Source organism: Pseudophryne corroboree, chromosome 7, assembly GCF_028390025.1.
Source record: "Pseudophryne corroboree isolate aPseCor3 chromosome 7, aPseCor3.hap2, whole genome shotgun sequence".
In the NCBI taxonomy this organism is placed as follows: Eukaryota; Metazoa; Chordata; class Amphibia; order Anura; family Myobatrachidae; genus Pseudophryne; species Pseudophryne corroboree.
This window is the reverse complement of record NC_086450.1, coordinates 5491521-5515803: the sequence shown is the minus strand read 5'-3', so window position 1 is coordinate 5515803 and position 24283 is coordinate 5491521. Positions and strand designations below refer to the sequence as shown.

At 48.9% G+C, this 24283-nt stretch overlaps 1 protein-coding gene across 1 annotated transcript in view; it reads right to left on the bottom strand.

Annotated features, from left to right (window-relative positions):
* Positions 1-8558: 8558 nt before the first annotated feature.
* The window catches only part of LOC134943220 (T-cell-specific surface glycoprotein CD28-like), a 45343-nt gene continuing 29618 nt past the window's right edge, over positions 8559-24283 (bottom strand). Inside the window, exons 3-5 of the mRNA XM_063932162.1 lie at positions 21879-21997; positions 11945-12080; positions 8559-9294 (exon numbers count right to left, since the gene is read on the bottom strand). Of these exons, the coding sequence (XP_063788232.1) occupies positions 11976-12080; positions 21879-21997 (224 nt within the window). The 3' untranslated portion in view covers positions 8559-9294; positions 11945-11975. The remainder of the gene's footprint in view (positions 9295-11944; positions 12081-21878; positions 21998-24283) is intronic.

The following is a 24283-nucleotide window of genomic DNA, read 5'->3' as shown; positions in this document are numbered from 1 at the left end:
GGATGCCCCGGTGAGAAAGGCGCTCAGCACATTTTGTTTTGCTCTACATTTGCCAACTGCCATTTCCATAAGTAACCTCACTGTGCAGTTTTGCATAATACACTGACTGATAGTCTCAGATATAAGTTGATGCTTTTTTTTTTTTCAAATGGAAAATGTTCTGACAGAAAGCGAGGCGGATCTCATCCCCCACAGAGCACGTACCGGATGCTGAGCTCACAATGTGACTACACCGGTCAGCACAGAGCGGCATTATGGCATAGGGACTTAGAAGAGGATAATATATTAAATAAAAGTTATTATGTATTTCTTGGGACAAATCTAGACTCTGGCGGTGATCTACCTTTTAGGGGATTGCTTGGTTAGTTTCCCGTTACTTTTATAAACTAATTTCCTTGGGATACAGGTACTGAGACTTGTGTTCCAGCCAAACTCAGGGAAAGGACAATTGGTGACAGCCATTATGGCACAGCTAGAATGATAGAGATTGTTAGTAAGGAAGATGATGGTGAGTATAAGGAAATCGTCTCCATCTTGGAGTTGCCCCATGCGGACTCGGGGGCCATATGCTATACGAAGATGTGGGATATATAAAAAAGGGTAAAGAAAACAAATCGAGAGGGAACACAGAGCAAATGAGAAGAAAGACAACAAGTTGGACAGCATGTAATCTTCCATGTGGTGCCCAAATCAGATGTAACTCTTGAATCGTTGGACTTCTGTTTGTAGAGGTTCTTGATCATCTGCCTTCATCCCAACAAATCTGAATGTTACTGTAGGTCTTGCCAAGTTGGGGGGGTCAATCTTGTTAAGACCTCAGGCTGAGCAGAAGTCATCTAGGTCAGGATTTACTCGTAGTGAGATCAGTTTCCCATTGTGGATTACCTGGAGGCTGAACGGAGACTCACAACACGGCCCCACCACCAGCGGTCTCAGTACTCTACACTGCTGAAGCATTTTCCAAGATGGGTTTAAGGAAATGTGCTATCTTGTGCAGTTACATTTCATGCCATCCTCTTTTTGTATTAAATATTGGTGCCTATAAATCATGTCTCTTTGCATTTTCCCAGCTGGCCCCATTGGTCTCATGTCGCTATTAAAATTCGATTTGCTCATTGGGCTCAAGCTCCAGAAATTCCCCAAAGATTTTTCAAAGAATATCTTTCAAGCCTGTGCAGGAATGTCTTGTGCAAGTCCACCTTTGCTGATATTGTTTTTAACAACCCCTATTGTCAAGGGCATGGATTAAAAAAAAGCCTAGCTCTCATGTTGATGGCCTGTGGAGTCTTTGAGTCATTTAATTGTGATTTTACCGTACTAAGGTCAGCGGCACCAGTGCTCCAGGTAGGCGTTTCTGAGTCATTGGAAGGGGAGTTTGATTACCTTGAGCTGTTGGTGATGGGCTGGAAGTCAGCCCCCATCTAAACCTCTGAGTTGTTGGTAAGGGGCTGGCAGCTGGCCCACATCTAGGCCTTGACCTGTTGGTCTGTTTCATTTTTGGTTGCATATAGCCCCAATGAACTCTTGCCATTCTTTTTGTGCGACCATACCTTATTTTATGCTAGGTTGGGCAGGCTGACATCAACCATTATGTGGTTTAAGTGGATCAATATGGTGGTGGGAATGGTCTCAGTGCCACAGGATCATCTAGAGCCAGGAAGCTCCAGGCAGATGATCCTCGCTTGAAGACACTGCAATGGCCTCAGGGAGATCTGTAGTCTTCTAGTGTCTTTTCATGCTCCGTCTATTAGTCACAGCTGCATCGGATCTATAGAACTGCGCCATAAAGACAGGTAGCGCAGGAGAGCCCAAAGAGATCAGGTTCTATGAGGAACATCAGCCAGGTGATCAGCACCAGGGAGCTGAGGAGGTAGCATGGAAAGTCTCTGTGTCTGTCTGACTAGCTCTACACCGAATACTACCAAGCCACGTCCTGTGCTCACTTTATAATCTACTAGCTACCCCAGTTAAGTACATTGTTATATCTTCTTTATGGTAAATGGAGTCACAATATAGGAAGAGGGAAAACAGAGCTACAAAGAGAATATAAACAACAGAATACAACACAATGCAGAATAAAGTGAAATAACTGATGATGTTGATGAATTAAGTAAGACATTTTCCATGAGAGCAAAGAAAGGTAAATGTCACCACACGTGACCTAAACTCCAATGAATTAATAAAGACAATGCACAGAAACGTATCAAGGGGTACGTATTAGTTTTAATTTTTAGCTCCAAAGTGGATTTTCTATTTACTTATACTGGAGTTGCTGGTTTATTAGAAAACACCTAACCCGCATGGTAAAATAGAATGGTATTAACTAATAGCCAATCATGAGTGGTCTCTTACCTGTGATTGGTTGAGGACTATAAGAGACCACTCTTAATTGGCTGCCCTGCTATAAATAGGCGGGCTCAGTGGAGATGAACTCATTTGACATTTAATTCCCATATGGATTATGTTGGACCAAGAAAAGAGACGTTATGCAAAGTATTTATTATGGACACGTTCTTGACAAAATAATGATAGCAGCTAGCTGCAGTAATCACGTGGCAACATCGTTTAAATAATTTAATAAATGGGACGTTATTTTATCAACTTATTAAAGGGGGTGAAATGTATTATTATTTTCACTGAGTGGTCAATAACTAATTCTGTGTAGCGGCATACAAAATATGTGTATCGCTATCTGGGGCGCAACTATGAATTGGGGGCTAATCTTTATTTCATGGCTAAGGGGATCTAAACTTGTAATTCCCACTGTTGCAACACTACAAGTGCAGTATATACTGGTGCACAAAAGCACGCTGTCAGGGACGGTTCTAGGCCTTTTGGTGCCCCGAGCGGAAAATAGGGGCATGGCTTCTTACAGGGGGCGTGGTCAGTTACACCCCCTGTAGAGTTGTACCCCATTTGTGCCCCCTGTAGAGTAGCGCCACTGACACACACATAAAAAAGAATACTTACTATCCCCGCTCCTGATTCCCGACCGCTGCAGACCGCCGCCGGCGCCGCTCCTCTCCTCGGATCTATGGGAGAGACGTCATGACGTCTCTCCCATAACACAGCATCGACACTAGAGATCAATTATGACCCCTAGCGTCTGTGTCAGTCCCACAATGCTGTGCGGTGCGTGATGACGTCATTGCGCACCGCACAGCAAAGGTCCTCTCCACGAAGGGAAACTAGACAGGTAGCGTCTAGTTCCCTTCACAGCGGGGGACCAAGCGGGGGGCACAGTAGCAGATCTTGCCATGGTGCGGCGCCCCGGGCAAAAGTCCTGCTTGCCTGTGGCAAGATCCGCTACTGCCTGAGCTGCACCACAACAGTGTGCAATACATGTAACGCTTGGCTATTTAGTAATGAACCGGTAATTTTTGGGGTATTTTCTAAACTGGAAGGGCGAGGTTTTGTTTTGCCTTTTTGTTTGTACATTTTTAAATAGTTCCAAGTACAGTACATGCTGCTACATCTGTCTAACCAATCAGAACAATGTCCAAGTACATGCCGCTACATCTGTCTAGCCAATCAGAACAATGGCGGTAATTCAGAGTTGATCGTAGAAGTACTAAAGTTAGCACATCCATGATCAGTTACTCTGACATGCGGGGGGACGCCCAGCACAGGGCTACTCCGCCCCGCATGTCAGGCCTGACCCCCCACCCTCCGCACAAGTACAAAAGCATTGCACAATGTCACGCAGCTGTCGCGGTCCGCTCCTCGCATGGTCCGGACATGCCTGCATTGCCCGAACCGTGCCTCCCGAAACGGCAGCCCAATGCCGCCGGTGACTGTGCATGCGCAGTTCAGACCTGATCGCCCGCTGTGCAAAAACGCAGCCTAGCGATCAGGTCTGAATTAGCCCCAATGCCCAAGTACATGCCGCTACTTCTGTCTAGCCAATCAAAACAATGGGGATCATTCAGACCTGATCGGTGCTGTGCGTTTTCGCACAGCAGCGAACAGGTCTGAACTGCGCATGCGCCGGTACGGCCGTCTTATCCTTGCGATCGCCTCTGCCTGATTGACAGGCAGAGGCATTCGCTGGGTGGGAGGGGGCGGGGCAGCAGCGTTGGGCCACCATTTAGGGGACGCAGTCCGGGGAAAGCAGGCGTGCCCGGACCATGCGGGGGGCGGTCCGCGGCGGCTGCATGATGTCACACGACCCAGGCAGCGACGAGTAGCTCCGTGTAAGCGTGCAGGAGATGCGCTGGATGGGAGCTACTCTTCCAGTACACAAGCATCGCCGCCGTGCAATACTTTTGTACTTGTGCAATGGGGCAGAACCTGGCATGCGGGGCGGAGTAGCCCTATGCTGAGCATCCCCCCCGTATGTCAGGGAAGATGATTGTAGCCGAAATTTACACATCTACGATCAATTCTGAATTAGGCTCAATGTCCCAGTACCTGCTGCTACATCTGTCTAGCCAATCAGAACATTGTGGTCACGCAGAATGGCGGCAAGAATTGAGACGCTGGCGTACAGAATCGCAGTCGCAGCCTGAGACATGCCCCAAAATGATCACGCCATGCCTGCGTTACCGCCACCAGAAATTCCCTTCCTGTCAGTCACTTTGAGTATGAATCCTCACTGCGAGTGGCTACAGTAATGGACTCTGACCCATGCGCAGTGCGACTAAGACGCAGTCGGCTGATAATTGCTCATATGCTTTGTAAAACCGCCATTTTGTAAGTGTCTCCCCATACGGTGAGGAGAGTGTCAGCCCTATCTCGTGCAGGACGTACTCACATGAGCTGACACAGGGGAACCACAGGCTGTGGTGAGAGAAGGGTTACCTCAGCCCTCCACACATGCACTGCTATGTACGTGCGGTTTCCCATCACACAATGTTCACTTATTACTTCCGTGTCTTGTTTTCTTTCATAGGCGCCACTCTTTCTTTTATTGGACCCTCAGTGATGGCACCGCGGCACAGCATTAGGACACCACGGCACAGCATTAGGGCATTGTGTTACAGCATTAGGGCACTGCGGCACAGCATTAGGACACGGCGGAACAGCATTAGGGCACCGTGGCACAGCATTAGGACACCGCGGCACAGCATTAAGGCCCTGCGTTACAGCATTAGGGCACTGCGTCACTGCATTAGGACACCGCGGCACAGCAATAGGGCACCGCGGCACAGCATTAGGACACTGCGGCACAGCATTAGGACACCGCGTTACAGCATTAGGAAACCACGGCACAGCATGATGGTACCGCGTTACTTTATTAGGGCACCACATTGCAGCATTATGATACAGCGGCACAGCATTAGGGCACCGCGGCACAGCATTAGGACACCATGGCATAGCATTAGGGCACCGCGGCACAGCATTAGGACACCATGGCATAGCATTAGGGCACCGCGGCACAGCATTAGGACGCCGCGTTACAGCATTAGGGCACCGCATTACAGCATTAGGACACAGCGGCACAGCATTAGGACACCGCGGCACAGCATTAGGGCATTGTGTTACAGCATTAGGGCACCGTGTTACAGCATTAGGAGACGGTAGCACAGCATTAGGGCACCGTGGCACAGCATTAGGACACCGTGGCACAGCATTAAGGCCCTGCGTTACAGCATTAGGACACCGCGGCACAGCATTAGGACACCATGTTACAGCATTAGGGCACAGTGGCACAGCATTAGGGCCCTGCGTTACAGCATTAGGACACCGCAGCACAGTATTAGGACACCGTGGCACAGCATTAGGGCATTGTGTTACAGCATTAGGGCACGGTGGCACAGCATTAGGACACCGTGGCACAGCATTAAGGCCCTGCGTTACAGCATTAGGGCACCGCGGCACAGCATTAGGGCCCTGCGTTACAGCATTAGGGCACCGCGGCACAGCATTAGGGCCCTGCGTTACAGCATTAGGGGCACAGCATTAGGGTACCGCAGCACAGCATTAGGACACTGCGGCACAGCATTAGGACACGTGTTACAGCATTAGGGCACCGCATTACAGCATTAGGACACCGTGGCATTGCATTAGGGCACCGCGGCACAGCATTAGGGCACCGCGGCACAGCATTAGGACACCGCGTTACAGCATTAGGACACTGCATTACAGCATTAGGGCACCGTGTTACAGCATTAGGACACAGCGGCACAGCGTTAGGACACCGCGGCACAGCATTAGGGTACCGCGTTACAGCATTAGGACACGGCGGCACAGCATTAGGGCACCGTGGCACAGCATTAGGACACCGCGGCACAGCATTATGACACCGTGGCACAGCATCCGGGCATTGTATTACAGCATTAGGGCACCGCGTTACAGCATTAGGACACGGCGGAACAGCATTAGGGCACCGTGGCACAGCTTTAGGACACTGTGGCACAGCATTAAGGCCCTGCGTTACAGCATTAGGGCACCGCGGCACAGCATTAGGGCCCTGCGTTACAGCATTAGGGCACCGCGGCACAGCATTAGGACACCGCGACACTGTATTAGGGCACCACGGCACAGCATTAGGACACTGCGGCACAGCATTAGGACACCGCGTTACAGCATTAGGGCACCACGGCACAGCATGATGGTACCGCGTTACATTATTAGGGCACCGCATTGCAGCATTAGGACACAGCGGCACATCATTAGAGCACCGCGGCACAGCATTAGGACACTGTGGCACAGCATTAAGGCACCGCGGCACAGCATTAGGGCACCATGGCACAGCATTAGGACACTGCGGCACAGCATTAGGACACCGCGTTACAGCATTAGGGCACTGTGGCACAGCATTAGGACATGGCGGCACAGCATTAGGGCACCGTGTTACAGCATTAGGGCACCACGTTACAGCATTAGGATACGGTGGCACATCATTAGGGCACCGTGGCACAGCATTAGGGAATCGCGTTGCAGCATTGGGGCACCGTGGCACAGCATTAGGGCACCGTGGCACAGCATTAGGGCACCGTGGCACAGCATTAGGGCACCGTGGCACAGCATTAGGGCACCGTGGCACAGCATTAGGGCACCGTGGCACAGCATTAGGGCACCGTGGCACAGCATTAGGGAATCGCGTTGCAGCATTGGGGCACCGTGGCACAGCATTAGGGCACCGTGGCACAGCATTAGGGCACCGTGGCACAGCATTAGGGCACCGTGGCACAGCATTAGGGCACCGTGGCACAGCATTAGGGCACTGCGTTGCAGCATTGGGGCACCGTGGCACAGCATTAGGTACCATGTTACAGCATTAGGACATAGCGGCACAGCATTAGGGCACTGCATTACAGCATTAGGACATAGCGGCACAGCATTAGGGCACTGCATTACAGCATTAGGGCACCGTGGCACAGCATTATTACTCTACTGTGTAATTGCTGTGTAGATAAAGATATTGCGTATATTTGTATCTGGACCTCACTGGCTTTTGAACGTGTATTATTAATTTATATAATACCAGTTATTTATATAGCGCACACATATTCCGCAGCGCTGTAGAGAATATTTGGCCATTCACATCAGTCCCTGCCCCAGTGGAGCTTACACTCTATATCTCCTATGTACACGCACACACCCACTAGGGTTAATGTTTGTGAGGAGCCAATTACCTATCAGTATATACTGTATATGGATTGTGGGAGGAAACCGGAGTACCCAGTGGAAACCCACGCAAGCATGGGGAGAATATACAAACTCCACACAGTTAGGGCCATGGTGGGAATCGAACCCATGACCTCAGTGCTGTGAGGCAGTAATGCTAACCACTACACCATCCGTGCAGTTATGACTTATATTCCTGCAGTGTTTGGTAGAATGGAGAATATTTCATATATGATGTATTGAATTCTGCCCATGTGTTCCCCTTACCTCCAGTGTGCCCCCCCCCCCCCATCCATCAGCTGCAGCCCTGTGTGTCCCAGGCCACTGCCGCACTGGTGCTATGGATATTTGCTGTCACCGTGTGATTATCCCCCATGTACTGTAGTTGTATTTTATAGTCTGATTCATTGTAATTTCCCAGTGCGGCTGTTCAAACACTTTGTGGCACCGTAGAATGAAAGGATGATGGGGGTCATTCCGAGTTGATCGTAGCTGTGCTAAATTTAGCACAGCTATGATCTTCTTCCCTGACATGCGGTGGGACACCCAGCACAGGGCTAGCCCGCCCCGCATGTCAGTGCCGGTTCCCCCGCAGAAGTGCAAAGGCATCACACAGCAGCGATGCCTTTGCATTTCAAGAGCAGCTCCCGACCAGTGCAGCTTTAGCGTGCTGGCCGGGAGCTACTCATCGCTCCCCGGCCCGCAGCGGCTGTGTGTGACGTCATGCAGCCGCTACGGCCCGCCCCCCATACGGTTCGGCTACGTCTGCGTTGGCCGGACCAAACCCACGAAACGGCGGCCAAACGCCGCCGTTCCGCCCCCTCCCGCCCAGCGATCGCCTCTGCCTGTTAATCAGGCAGAGGCGATCGCATCCCTGCTACGGCTTTCGGCCGTCTGGCATGCGCAGCAGGGACCCGTTTACTCTGCTGCGCTAAAACGCAGCGACCGAACGGGTCAGAATGACCCCCAATAACACTGACTCCACACCTTCCACCTCTGTAAGTACAGCAGAGTGCGCTACAGTAACAGCTCGTCCTCGGGTCAGTTATTACGGTGACTTTATTTTCCTAATATTCTGTTGTCTCAGAGTAACAGCGGCATCATCAGCACGTTGCTCCGTCTGTAGGGAAACAGTATAGATGCGTCCACTTACATCTTTGCTATTTTACCCAATTTGGCGCAACATGCAGAACACGGCTAAGCTGTTTTTCACGAGTAGCGAGCGGATGGATTTTACATTTTTTTGTTTGCCATAATAGAAGAATTTGTATAAAGTAACATATTAAAGAAGCAAATTAAGACAAATCACAAGACACGGCTAAATCTCTGCGTCTACGGCGTGCAAACCGTGCCATACATGGCGGGATGTAGCAAAGATGTATGTGGACACATCTGTAGTTATATTGAATAGATTGCAGCCTGCCACGGATATTCGCTGCACCCTGTGTGAGGCATGAGGTACAGCCTACTAAGCAGTCAGTATTTCTGTTTCTCAGGGGGTGACAGAAACGTGAGGCCTCCACGGTGTGAGGTGACTTTTCTCAGCGCCGGGATGTGGTTTTCCTAGAAGCGGCGAAGGTTCTGTCATTCTTCTCGTACGTAGCAAAGGAATGAGTCAGCTGTGTTCACATGAAGACGAGCGCAGCCGCCGTTGTGGTCACGGTGGAGATCTAGCCGCAGCTTCTGTTTCCTGCACACCTGAGGCACAAGGAGAACACCACGCTATGGGCAGAAGGAAAACAAAATAGTGACCATTGCACTGATTTACTGACATATTCTGATAAGACCTGACTGACACTACCCAGCATGTCAAAGCAGAGTGACGGAGCTTAGTACATATTAAAAAATACAATGCAATCGCTCTAGACAAGCATTTAAAGCATCCCGACTTGAGGGGTAATTCAGAGTTGAACGCAGCAGCAAATTTGTTAGCAGTTGGGCAAAATAAAGGGAGTCATTCCGAATTGATCGCTCGCTAGCTATTTTTTGCAGCGCTGGGATTAGATAGTCGCCGCCCATAGGGGAGTGTATTTTAGCTGTGCAAGTGTGCAAACGCATGTGCAGCCGAACGGTACAAAAGTTTTGTGCAGTTTCTGAGTTGCCCAGAACTTACTCAGCCGCTGCGCTCGCTTCAGCCTGTCCGAAGCCGGAATTGACGTCAGACACCCGCCCTGCAAATGCTTGGACACGCCTGCGTTTTTCCAAACACTCCCAGAAAACGGTCAGTTGCCAGTTGCCACCCACAAACGCCCTCTTCCTGTCAATCTCCTTGTGATCGGCTGTGTGAATGGATTCTTCGTAAAACCCATCGCTCAGCAACAATCCGCTTTGTACCCGTACGACGCGCCTGCGCATTGCAGTGCATACGCATGCTCAGTTGTGACCTGATTGCTGCACTGCAAAAAAAACTAGCGTGCGATCAGGTCGGAATGATCCCCATGGTTTTGCCCATCTGCTAACAAATTTGCTGCTGCGATCAACTCTGAATTACCCCCTTTGCTTGTACGGAGTCGCAGTTGCGATTTTAGGCGCATGTTTGCAGAAGTGTATTGAAAATGTGTTGGGTGTTCCTGAGTGGAGACTGGAAGTTGCGTCTTCTGGGCGTGTCATGGTCGGCTGAAGTGTTTGCATGCACAGATGCCATATGTCTCACATAAGAGGCCATGTTCTGTCTGGAGGTTTGGGGGCCATGTTCGGTCTCCAGGCCTGGGGGTTAGCGCACTGCAGATGAGGTATGTAGCTGCCGCACCTATGAACAAGCCAGGGTAACGGGAGAGATTAGCAGGGAACTGGGGGTCACTGTGCGGATCTGGGGGCACAGGGGTGCAGAAGAGCGACGTCCGGAATGGTTGGATGGGTCATAGTGTTTATCCATCTCACCTGACACAATTTAAGGCATCACAAACCATCAGGTATTAAGACAAAAGTATCATGGAATGATCTAGAAGGGTGTTATATAAATACACATGTGTCTGAATGTCCAAGGACTGAGACGCCTGCTGTCAGCGTCCGTATGCGCTGTAATACCACGCGGTGCGTCCATCGGTCGCACCACTGACATATGTGCACCAACCCTCCGTCTGAGTACGGTCCCCTACGTGAGCGGTTGAGGGTCTGTGTATGCGAACATATTAGCGACACGCCCGGACTACTCCTATAACACGCCCATGAAACGGACCATCTCCGTGCGTCTGTTTAGCCACCTCCCACTTACCGCCCAGGAACATCCGGCTCTTTCCCTGCACATTCTGATACCGTGCGGCTCAATCACAACAGCGCCTGTGTGCATACACTCTGTAACGCCTGCGCCGCGGGAGTTTTTAGTCAGCAATAGTGGAATGTATAAGTCTGGTAAGACCCTGCTATATCAGTGGCGGTTCTTGCCACGGGCAAGCAGGACTTTTGCCCGGGGCGCCGCCTTCCGGAGGGCGCTGGCGCCATCCGGAGGGCGCCGCACCGTGGCAAGATCCGCCACTGCTGCCCGCTGTGTCCCCGTCCACCTCCGCTGCCCGCTGCCGTCCCCGTCCTCGGCGCCTCCTGTGAAGGGAACTAGACGCTATGCGTCTAGTTTCCCTTCGTGGAGAGTAACTGCTGAGCGGTGCGCGATGACGTCATAGCGTCTAGTTTCTCTTCGTGGAGAGGACCTTTTGCTGTGCGGTGCGCGATGACGTCATCGCGCACCGCTCAGCATTCAAGCGGCGCTTTCAATGTACAGGGGGCATGACTCACCACGCCCCCTGTATTAGGCCACGCCCCTTTCCTGCCCGGGGCGCTCTGCGCCCTTGAACCGGCCCTGTGCTATATATATAAGTAACAAGAAGACACCTCATGGGGTCTTTGTACTAAGACTTGGAGAGAGATAATGTGGGCGGAGATAAAGTACCAGCCAATCAGCTCCTAACTGCCATGTTACAGCCTGTGTTTTTAAAAATGACAGGAGCTGATTGGCTGGTACTTTATCTCTCTCCACTTTATTACTCTCCAAAGCTTAGTACATCTGCCCCAAAGTGAGATGTTGCCCCGGGAGAGAGATAAAGTGGAGACGTTTTCCAAAGCACCCAATCAGCTTCTAGTTGTCACAGACTGTGATAAATAAATGACAGAAGCTGATTGGTGGGCGACTTCCCCACTTTATGTCTCTCCAAGGCTTGGTACATCTCCCCGCTAGAGGTACAGGCGCCAGCCTCTAATGAGCATGCAGAAGTCAGAGCTTCATTGCCCGTGTTCCAGACCACAGAGAGTGCGGAGCGGCCTCCCAATACGTGCAATGTCGCCCAGCAATGGCGCGTTCCGTCACATGCACTCTAACAGTAGCTAGTAAGAGCATTTGTCACATGCAATAGGTGCACCTGACTAGGTGAGATGTACCTACCCCAAAGAGAAGAGTACCTCCTGATCGTGCGTCACTGCGCTGGGCCCCTGGCCAGAGGGACGGCCGCCATGTGCATATATTCGCTGTTTTGCTCCATATTCAGTTCCAGCTTTCGAGCTTCGCATTCTCTGCAGCGCTGGTTACAAAGGGAACAAAACTTTCACATCTCAAAGTCGTCCTTACAACATTAATAAGACTCAGAGGAACATGTACTAAGCAATGATAAAAGTGGAGAAGTGAGCCAGTGGAGAAGTTGCCCATGGCAACCAATCAGCATGGACGTAACATTTATAATTTGCATACTATAAAACTATACAGAGCAGCTGATTGGTTGCCATGGGCAACTTCTCCACTTTTATCACTGCTTCATACATTTATTTCTCAGTTTTGTCTTCAGTGAAGCGGCGATCGCCTAAGGTAATGGCTTAGATCTTACGTAGTGATGTCAGTGCGCGTGTCGGTATTCTGCCGCGGTGCTGATAGGTGAGCGCCGGGGGATCCCCACTAGGCCCTGCAACCCTTTATTTCTGCAGTGCCATAGGCATTATTGTCAGAGGAAGGTGCACCTACAGTGCCTGCTGTATACACTATATGGCGGGCGTCATATTGCTACATAGCTGACGTGTCGGTATGCCGTCATCATGTCCACAGACAGTCATTATCTCAACACTACAATTTTGAACTGTAGCATTTCCACATGGTTAAAAATGTTGACGCCCTACTTGTCGGCACTGGCAGAATGTCGGCACCGGGTGACATTCCTATATAGTCATGGTGTTGGCAATGGAAATCTTCTAGTTAGCTCTAGGGCTAGGGTTTAGGCTCGCATCTCCCTAGTGACATTGCTGGGCTAGGGTTAGGGCTAGCATTGGGTATATGGTAGAGATGAGCGGGTTCGGTTTCTCTGAATCCGAACCCGCACGAACTTCATGTTTTTTTCACGGGTCCGAGCAGACTCGGATCCTCCCGCCTTGCTCGGTTAACCCGAGCGCGCCCGAACGTCATCATGACGCTGTCGGATTCTCGCGAGACTCGGATTCTATATAAGGAGCCGCGCGTCGCCGCCATTTTCACACGTGCATTGAGATTGATAGGGAGAGGACGTGGCTGGCGTCCTCTCCATTTAGATTAGGGTTGAGAGAGAGAGAGAGAGAGAGATTGACCTGAGGCTGTGATACTGTAGAAGAGAGTGCAGAGTTTAGTGACTGACGACCACAGTGACCACCAGACAGTGCAGTTGTTTGTTTTATTTAATATATCCGTTCTCTGCCTGAAAAAAACGATACACACAGTGACTCAGTCACATACCATATCTGTGTGCACTGCTCAGCCCAGTGTGCTGCATCAATGTATATATATATCTGACTGTGCTCAGCTCACACAGCTTATAATTGTGGGGGAGACTGGGGAGCACTGCAGTGCCAGTTATAGGTTATAGCAGGAGCCAGGAGTACATAATATTATATTAAAATTAAACAGTGCACACTTTTGCTGCAGGAGTGCCACTGCCAGTGTGACTAGTGACCAGTGACCTGACCACCAGTATATATAATATTAGTAGTATACTATCTCTTTATCAACCAGTCTATATTAGCAGCAGACACAGTACAGTGCGGTAGTTCACGGCTGTGGCTACCTCTGTGTCGGCACTCGGCAGCCCGTCCATAATTGTATATACCACCTAACCGTGGTTTTTTTTTCTTTCTTTATAGTCATACTAGTTACGAGTATACTATCTCTTTATCAACCAGTCTAGGGCCCTCATTCCGAGTTGTTCGCTCGGTATTTTTCATCGCATCGCAGTGAAAATCCGCTTAGTACGCATGCGCAATGTTCGCACTGCGACTGCGCCAAGTAACTTTACTATGAAGAAAGTATTTTTACTCACGGCTTTTTCTTCGCTCCGGCGATCGTAATGTGATTGACAGGAAATGGGTGTTACTGGGCGGAAACACGGCGTTTCAGGGGCGTGTGGCTGAAAACGCTACCGTTTCCGGTAAAAACGCAGGAGTGGCCGGGGAAACGGTGGGAGTGCCTGGGCGAACGCTGGGTGTGTTTGTGACGTCAACCAGGAACGACAAGCACTGAACTGATCGCACAGGCAGAGTAAGTCTGGAGCTACTCTGAAACTGCTAAGTAGTTAGTAATCGCAATATTGCGAATACATCGGTCGCAATTTTAAGAAGCTAAGATTCACTCCCAGTAGGCGGCGGCTTAGCGTGTGTAACTCTGCTAAAATCGCCTTGCGACCGATCAACTCGGAATGAGGGCCTATATTAGCAGCAGACACAGTACAGTGCGGTAGTTCACGGCTGTGGCTACCTCTGTGTCGGCACTCGGCAGCCCGTCCATAATTGTATATACCACCTAACCGTGGTTTTTTTTTCTTTCTTTATACATACATACTAGTTACGAGTATACTATCTCTTTATCAACCAGTCTATATTAGCAGCAGACACAGTACAGTGCGGTAGTTCACGGCTGTGGCTACCTCTGTGTCGGCACTCGGCAGCCCGTCCATAATTGTATATACCACCTAACCGTGGTTTTTCTTTCTTTCTTTATACATACATACTAGTTACGAGTATACTATCTCTTTATCAACCAGTATATATATTAGCAGCAGACACAGTACAGTGCGGTAGTTCACGGCTGTGGCTACCTCTGTGTCGGCACTCGGCAGCCCGTCCATAATTGTATATACCACCTAACCGTGGTTTTTTTTTCTTTCTTTATACATACATACTAGTTACGAGTATACTATCTCTTTATCAACCAGTCTATATATTAGCAGCAGACACAGTACAGTGCGGTAGTTCACGGCTGTGGCTACCTCTGTGTCGGCACTCGGCAGCCCGTCCATAATTGTATATACCACCTAACCGTGGTTTTTTTTTCTTTCTTTATACATACATACTAGTTACGAGTATACTATCTCTTTATCAACCAGTCTATATTAGCAGCAGACACAGTACAGTGCGGTAGTTCACGGCTGTGGCTACCTCTGTGTCGGCACTCGGCAGCCCGTCCATAATTGTATATACCACCTAACCGTGGTTTTTCTTTCTTTCTTTATACATACATACTAGTTACGAGTATACTATCTCTTTATCAACCAGTCTATATATTAGCAGCAGACACAGTACAGTGCGGTAGTTCACGGCTGTGGCTACCTCTGTGTCGGCACTCGGCAGCCCGTCCATAATTGTATATACCACCTAACCGTGGTTTTTTTTTCTTTCTTTATAGTCATACTAGTTACGAGTATACTATCTCTTTATCAACCAGTCTATATTAGCAGCAGACACAGTACAGTGCGGTAGTTCACGGCTGTGGCTACCTCTGTGTCGGCACTCGGCAGCCCGTCCATAATTGTATATACCACCTAACCGTGGTTTTTTTTTCTTTCTTTATACATACATACTAGTTACGAGTATACTATCTCTTTATCAACCAGTCTATATTAGCAGCAGACACAGTACAGTGCGGTAGTTCACGGCTGTGGCTACCTCTGTGTCGGCACTCGGCAGCCCGTCCATAATTGTATATACCACCTAACCGTGGTTTTTTTTTCTTTCTTTATACATACATACTAGTTACGAGTATACTATCTCTTTATCAACCAGTCTATATATTAGCAGCAGACACAGTACAGTGCGGTAGTTCACGGCTGTGGCTACCTCTGTGTCGGCACTCGGCAGCCCGTCCATAATTGTATATACCACCTAACCGTGGTTTTTCTTTCTTTCTTTATACATACATACTAGTTACGAGTATACTATCTCTTTATCAACCAGTCTATATTAGCAGCAGACACAGTACAGTACGGTAGTTCACGGCTGTGGCTACCTCTGTGTCTGCACTCGGCAGGCAGTCCATAATTGTATACTAGTATCCATCTCCATTGTTTACCTGAGGTGCCTTTTAGTTGTGCCTATTAAAATATGGAGAACAAAAATGTTGAGGTTCCAAAATTAGGGAAAGATCAAGATCCACTTCCACCTCATGCTGAAGCTGCTGCCACTAGTCATGGCCGAGACGATGAAATGCCAGCAACGTCGTCTGCCAAGGCCGATGCCCAATGTCATAGTACAGAGCATGTCAAATCCAAAACACCAAATATCAGAAAAAAAAGGACTCCAAAACCTAAAATAAAATTGTCGGAGGAGAAGCGTAAACTTGCCAATATGCCATTTACGACACGGAGTGGCAAGGAACGGCTGAGGCCCTGGCCTATGTTCATGGCTAGTGGTTCAGCTTCACATGAGGATGGAAGCACTCAGCCTCTCGCGAGAAAAATGAAAAGACTCAAGCTGGCAAAAGCAGCACAGCAAAGAACTGTGCATTCTTCGAAATCCCAAATCCACAAGGAGAGTCCAATTGTGTCGGTTGCGATGCCTGACCTTCCCAACACTGGACGTGAAGAGCATGCGCCTTCCACCATTTGCACGCCCCCTGCAAGTGCTGGAAGGAGCACCCGCAGTCCAGTTCCTGATAGTCAGATTGAAGATGTCAGTGTTGAAGTACACCAGGATGAGGAGGATATGGGTGTTGCTGGCGCTGGGGAGGAAATTGACCAGGAGGATTCTGATGGTGAGGTGGTTTGTTTAAGTCAGGCACCCGGGGAGACACCTGTTGTCCGTAGGAGGAATATGGCCGTTGACATGCCAGGTGAAAATACCAAAAAAATCAGCTCTTCGGTGTGGAGGTATTTCACCAGAAATGCGGACAACAGGTGTCAAGCCGTGTGTTCCCTTTGTCAAGCTGTAATAAGTAGGGGTAAGGACGTTAACCACCTCGGAACATCCTCCCTTATACGTCACCTGCAGCGCATTCATAATAAGTCAGTGACAAGTTCAAAAACTTTGGGTGACAGCGGAAGCAGTCCACTGACCAGTAAATCCCTTCCTCTTGTAACCAAGCTCACGCAAACCACCCCACCAACTCCCTCAGTGTCAATTTCCTCCTTCCCCAGGAATGCCAATAGTCCTGCAGGCCATGTCACTGGCAATTCTGACGAGTCCTCTCCTGCCTGGGATTCCTCCGATGCATCCTTGCGTGTAACGCCTACTGCTGCTGGCGCTGCTGTTGTTGCCGCTGGGAGTCGATGGTCATCCCAGAGGGGAAGTCGTAAGCCCACTTGTACTACTTCCAGTAAGCAATTGACTGTTCAACAGTCCTTTGCGAGGAAGATGAAATATCACAGCAGTCATCCTACTGCAAAGCGGATAACTGAGGCCTTGACAACTATGTTGGTGTTAGACGTGCGTCCGGTATCCGCCGTTAGTTCACAGGGAACTAGACAATTTATTGAGGCAGTGTGCCCCCGTTACCAAATACCATCTAGGTTCCACTTCTCTAGGCAGGCGATACCGAGAATGTACACGGACGTCAGAAAAAGACTCACCAGTGTCCTAAAAAATGCAGTTGTACCCAATGCCCACTTAACCACGGACATGTGGACAAGTGGAGCAGGGCAGGGTCAGGACTATATGACTGTGACAGCCCACTGGGTAGATGTATGGACTCCCGCCGCAAGAACAGCAGCGGCGGCACCAGTAGCAGCATCTCGCAAACGCCAACTCTTTCCTAGGCAGGCTACGCTTTGTATCACCGCTTTCCAGAATACGCACACAGCTGAAAACCTCTTACGGCAACTGAGGAAGATCATCGCGGAATGGCTTACCCCAATTGGACTCTCCTGTGGATTTGTGGCATCGGACAACGCCAGCAATATTGTGTGTGCATTAAATATGGGCAAATTCCAGCACGTCCCATGTTTTGCACATACCTTGAATTTGGTGGTGCAGAATTTTTTTAAAAACGACAGGGGCGTGCAAGAGATGCTGTCGGTGGCCAGAAGAATTGCGGGACACTTTCGGCATACAGGCACCACGTACAGAAGACTGGAGCACCACCAAAAACTACTGAACCTGCCCTGCCATCATCTGAAGCAAGAAGTGGTAACGAGGTGGAATTCAACCCTCTATATGCTTCAGAGGTTGGAGGAGCAGCAAAAGGCCATTCAAGCCTATACAATTGAGCACGATATAGTAGGTGGAATGCACCTGTCTCAAGCGCAGTGGAGAATGATTTCAACGTTGTGCAAGGTTCTGATGCCCTTTGAACTTGCCACACGTGAAGTCAGTTCAGACACTGCCAGCCTGAGTCAGGTCATTCCCCTCATCAGGCTTTTGCAGAAGAAGCTGGAGACATTGAAGGAGGAGCTAACACGGAGCGATTCCGCTAGGCATGTGGGACTTGTGGATGGAGCCCTTAATTCGCTTAACAAGGATTCACGGGTGGTCAATCTGTTGAAATCAGAGCACTACATTTTGGCCACCGTGCTCGATCCTAGATTTAAAGCCTACCTTGGATCTCTCTTTCCGGCAGACACAAGTCTGCTGGGGTTGAAAGACCTGCTGGTGACAAAATTGTCAAGTCAAGCGGAACGCGACCTGTCAACATCTCCTCCTTCACATTCTCCCGCAACTGGGGGTGCGAGGAAAAGGCTCAGAATTCCGAGCCCACCCGCTGGCGGTGATGCAGGGCAGTCTGGAGCGACTGCTGATGCTGACATCTGGTCCGGACTGAAGGACCTGACAACGATTACGGACATGTCGTCTACTGTCACTGCATATGATTCTCTCAACATTGATAGAATGGTGGAGGATTATATGAGTGACCGCATCCAAGTAGGCACGTCACACAGTCCGTACTTATACTGGCAGGAAAAAGAGGCAATTTGGAGGCCCTTGCACAAACTGGCTTTATTCTACCTAAGTTGCCCTCCCACAAGTGTGTACTCCGAAAGAGTGTTTAGTGCCGCCGCTCACCTTGTCAGCAATCGGCGTACGAGGTTACATCCAGAAAATGTGGAGAAGATGATGTTCATTAAAATGAATTATAATCAATTCCTCCGCGGAGACATTGACCAGCAGCAATTGCCTCCACAAAGTACACAGGGAGCTGAGATGGTGGATTCCAGTGGGGACGAATTGATAATCTGTGAGGAGGGGGATGTACACGGTGATATATCGGAGGGTGATGATGAGGTGGACATCTTGCCTCTGTAGAGCCAGTTTGTGCAAGGAGAGATTAATTGCTTCTTTTTTGGGGGGGTCCAAACCAACCCGTCATATCAGTCACAGTCGTGTGGCAGACCCTGTCACTGAAATGATGGGTTGGTTAAAGTGTGCATGTCCTGTTTTGTTTATACAACATAAGGGTGGGTGGGAGGGCCCAAGGACAATTCCATCTTGCACCTCTTTTTTCTTTTCTTTTTCTTTGCATCATGTGCTGATTGGGGAGGGTTTTTTGGAAGGGACATCCTGCGTGACACTGCAGTGCCACTCCTAAATGGGCCCGGTGTTTGTGTCGGCCACTAGGGTCGCTAATCTTACTCACACAGTCAGCTACCTCATTGCGCCTCTTTTTTTCTTTGCGTCATGTGCTGTTTGGGGAGGGTTTTTTGGAAGGGACATCCTGCGTGACACTGCAGTGCCACTCCTAGATGGGCCCGGTGTTTGTGTCGGCCACTAGGGTCGCTAATCTTACTCACACAGCTACCTCATTGCGCCTCTTTTTTTCTTTGCGTCATGTGCTGTTTGGGGAGGGTTTTTTGGAAGGGACATCCTGCGTGACACTGCAGTGCCACTCCTAGATGGGCCCGGTGTTTGTGTCGGCCACTAGGGTCGCTAATCTTACTCACACAGCTACCTCATTGCGCCTCTTTTTTTCTTTGCGTCATGTGCTGTTTGGGGAGGGTTTTTTGGAAGGGACATCCTGCGTGACACTGCAGTGCCACTCCTAGATGGGCCCGGTGTTTGTGTCGGCCACTAGGGTCGCTTATCTTACTCACACAGCGACCTCGGTGCAAATTTTAGGACTAAAAATAATATTGTGAGGTGTGAGGTATTCAGAATAGACTGAAAATGAGTGTAAATTATGGTTTTTGAGGTTAATAATACTTTGGGATCAAAATGACCCCCAAATTCTATGATTTAAGCTGTTTTTTAGTGTTTTTTGAAAAAAACACCCGAATCCAAAACACACCCGAATCCGACAAAAAAAATTCGGTGAGGTTTTGCCAAAACGCGTTCGAACCCAAAACACGGCCGCGGAACCGAACCCAAAACCAAAACACAAAACCCGAAAAATTTCAGGCGCTCATCTCTAGTATATGGTTGGCATTCAGTGGCACACCCAGGGGGGATGTGTGTACCCAGAAATCCCCGACAGACCTAATTTTTTTTTTGTCAACGCAGCTGTAGCTTGCCACTTAAGCCACGCCCTCAAGACATCTGGCCCCGCCCTCTATAAAGACCCGTAAATCGCTGCTGCCACTGACAGGTGACTTCAGTTCAGAGGTCTGAGTGTGTGTAAGTGTGTGTGAGTGTGTGTGTGTATATATTATCCATATAACATAACTTTGCAAATATATGTAACTAAGGTGGTCATTCCGAGTTGATCGCTCGCTAGCAGTTTTTAGCAGCCTTGCAAACGCTATGCCACCGCCCACTAGGAGTGTATCTTAGCTCAGCAGAAGTGTGAACGAAAGGATCGCAGAGCGGCTACAAAGTTTTTTTGTGCAGTTTCAGAGTAGCTCAAAACCTACTCAGCGCTTGCGATCACTTCAGAGTATTCAGTTCCTGTTTTGACGTCACGAACATGCCCTGCATTCGCCCAGCCACGCCTGTGTTTTTCCTGGCACGCCTGTGTTTTTCCGAACGCTCCCTGAAAACGGTCAGTTGCCACCCAGAAACGCCCCCTTCCATTCAATCTCTCTGCGGCTGCCATTGCGACTGAAAAGCTTCGCTAGACCTTGTGTGAAAATACATCAGCCGTTGTGAAAGTACGTCGCGCGTGCGCACTGTGCCGCATACGCATGCGCAGAAGTGCCGGTTTTTACCTTAATCGCAGCACAGCGAACATTTTCTGCTAGCGATCAACTCGGAATGACCCCCTAAGTTCTCTGAATGATCTACTACCAAGTAGCCGCACAGGCGTGAAGAGGACATAACGCTGCGTTACCAGCTACAGGACAGTCTGGTTCTTCCCCTCCCCAGTTACGCAAAAATGAAAACTAAAAAAACATCCAAAATGTTAATTTGTTCATTTGTTTTCTCATTTCTGACTATTTTTTACACAGTGTTTTTTCCTCAGAAGCACAATTCTAAGCTACAATTCCACTGATCAAAAATGTCTCTACAAGAAATCTTCCTGCCATTTCATTTTGCGTAAATAGTTGAGGACTTGATTAAGCAATGGACGCAGATCGCTGCATACGCAGCCAGGCCTGCGTCCATCTCCTTACATGCTGAGGGCCGCCCAGCACAGGGCAAGGCCGCCCAGCGTGTGTAATGGGCCGCCTCCCAGTTAGATTGCGGACGCATTAAACTACGGTTGACTCCTGGCAGCGCAGCCTGGTTGTGCTGTCAGGGGGTCGGCCGCCATTTTTTAAATCAGAGTGGCTGCGCGTGACGTCACGCAGCCACCCCCGAAAACGGTCAAGGCATGCCTCCATTTTGCCCCTCCCTCCCTCCCTCCAACGCTGCGTTGCTGCCCCACGAACGGCCACTGATGTCAGTCATACTGCGGCCGCATCCTTCCTGGAATGTGTAAGTTGGCACATGCACACGGCTGCGTTCAGGTCAGAATCCACTAAACCCCACACCCTGCATACGTGTTTAGGCGCAGTATAAGCCCCTGGTCAGGTGTCCACGCTATAATCCCATCGTTAGCATGTAATGGAACTATGCGACTCCCTGTTTCCTGTAGTCACAATGAAGGAAAATCCTACTGTAAGTGTCCTATCACTAAAACCTGCCCTGTTGGTGTGCCTTGAGGACCGTGGTTGGGAGTGCCTGCTGTATTGTGTGGAGTGCAGAGTATGTCAGCTGACTGGACATTTGCCTTTGTACCATGCACTTACCTTCCTTTGGATGCAGCGATACAACACGACAATGGCACACAGCGATAGGAAGACGCCAACTCCAAGTAAAATCTGTGTCACCAAATCTGACTTTACGTCACAGGTTGGGGCCTTAAAATCTAGAAGAAATTTGCAAATTGGGTTAGAAATCTTCAGAAAATTGACACAATGGGATAAATTTATTAAGATGGGAGTTCTGTTTAAGATGAGATGTTGCCCATATCAACTAGTGATGAGCGGGTTCGGTTCCTCGAGATCCGAAACCCCCCGAACTTCACCCATTTTACACGGTTCCGAGGCAGACTCGGATCTTCCCGCCTTGCTCGGTTAACCCGAGCGCGCCCGAACGTCATCATCCCGCTGTCGGATTCTCGCGAGATTCGTATTCTATATAAGGAGCTGCGCGTCGCCGCCATTTTCACTCGTGCATTGGAGATGATAGCGAGAGGACGTGCAACGTTCTCTCAGTTTCTGTGTTCAGTGTGCTGCAAATATCTGTGCTCAGTGTGCTGCAAATATCTGTGCTCAGTGTGCTGCAAATATCTGTGCTCAGTGTGCTGCAAATATCTGTGCTCAATGTGCTGAAAATATCTACGTTCTCTGCCTGAAAAACGCTCCATATCTGTGCTGCATTGTAGCATATAGTAGGCGGACAGTGCAGAATTTTGCTGACCACCAGTATTATATAGCAGTACGGTACAGTAGTCCACTGCTCTACCTACCTCTGTGTCGTCAAGTATACTATCCATCCATACCTGTGCTGCATTTTAGTTGTGCGCAGTATTATATAGTAGGAGGACAGTGCAGAATGTTGCTGTGACCACCAGTATATATATAGCAGTACGGTACAGTAGTCCACTGCTCTACCTACCTCTGTGTCATCAAGTATACTATCCATCCATACCTGTGCTGCATTTTAGTTGTGCGCAGTATAGTAGGAGGACAGTGCAGAATTTTGCTGTGACCACCAGTATATATATATATATATATATATATATATAGCAGTACGGTACAGTAGTCCACTGCTCTACCTATCCCTGTGTCGTCAAGTATACTATCCGTCCATACCTGTGCTGCATTTTAGTTGTGCGCAGTATAGTAGGAGGACAGTGCAGAATTTTGCTGACCACCAGTATATATATAGCAGTATGGTACAGTAGGCCACTGCTCTACCTAATTCTGTGTCGTCAAGTATACTATCCATCCATACCTGTGCTGCATTTTAGTTGTGCGCAGTATAGTAGGAGGACAGTGCAGAATTTTGCTGACCACCAGTATATATATAGCAGTACGGTACAGTAGTCCACTGCTCTACCTACCTCTGTGTCATCAAGTATACTATCCATCCATACCTGTACTGCATTTTAGTTGTGCGCAGTATATAGTAGGAGGACAGTGCAGAATTTTGCTGTGACCACCAGTATATATATATATATATATATATATATATATATATATAGCAGTATGGTACAGTAGTCCACTGCTCTACCTACCTCTGTGTCGTCAAGTATACTATCCATCCATACCTGTGCTGCATTTTAGTTGTGCGCAGTATAGTAGGAGGACAGTGCAGAATTTTGCTGACCACCAGTATATATATAGCAGAACGGTACAGTAGTCCACTGCTCTACCTACCTCTGTGTCGTCAAGTATACTATCCATCCATACCTGTGCTGCATTTTAGTTGTGCGCAGTCTAGTAGGAGGACAGTGCAGAATATTGCTGACCACCAGTATATATATAGCAGTACGGTACAGTAGTCCAATGCTCTACCTACCTCTGTGTCGTCAAGTATGCTATGCATCCATACCTGTGCTGCATTTTAGTTGTGCGCAGTATAGTAGGAGGATAGTGCAGAATTTTGCTGACCACGTGTATATATATATAGCAGTACGGTACAGTAGTCCACTGCTCTACCTACCTCTGTGTCGTCAAGTATACTATCCATCCATACCTGTGCTGCATTTTAGTTGTGCGCAGTATAGTAGGAGGACAGTGCAGAATTTTGCTGACCACCAGTATATATATATAGCAGAACGGTACAGTAGTCCACTGCTCTACCTACCTCTGTGTCGTCAAGTATACTATCCATCCATACCTGTGCTGCATTTTAGTTGTGCGCAGTCTAGTAGGAGGACAGTGCAGAATATTGCTGACCACCAGTATATATATAGCAGTACGGTACAGTAGTCCAATGCTCTACCTACCTCTGTGTCGTCAAGTATGCTATGCATCCATACCTGTGCTGCATTTTAGTTGTGCGCAGTATAGTAGGAGGATAGTGCAGAATTTTGCTGACCACGTGTATATATATAGCAGTACGGTACAGTAGTCCACTGCTCTACCTACCTCTGTGTCGTCAAGTATACTATCCATCCATACCTGTACTGCATTTTAATTGTGCG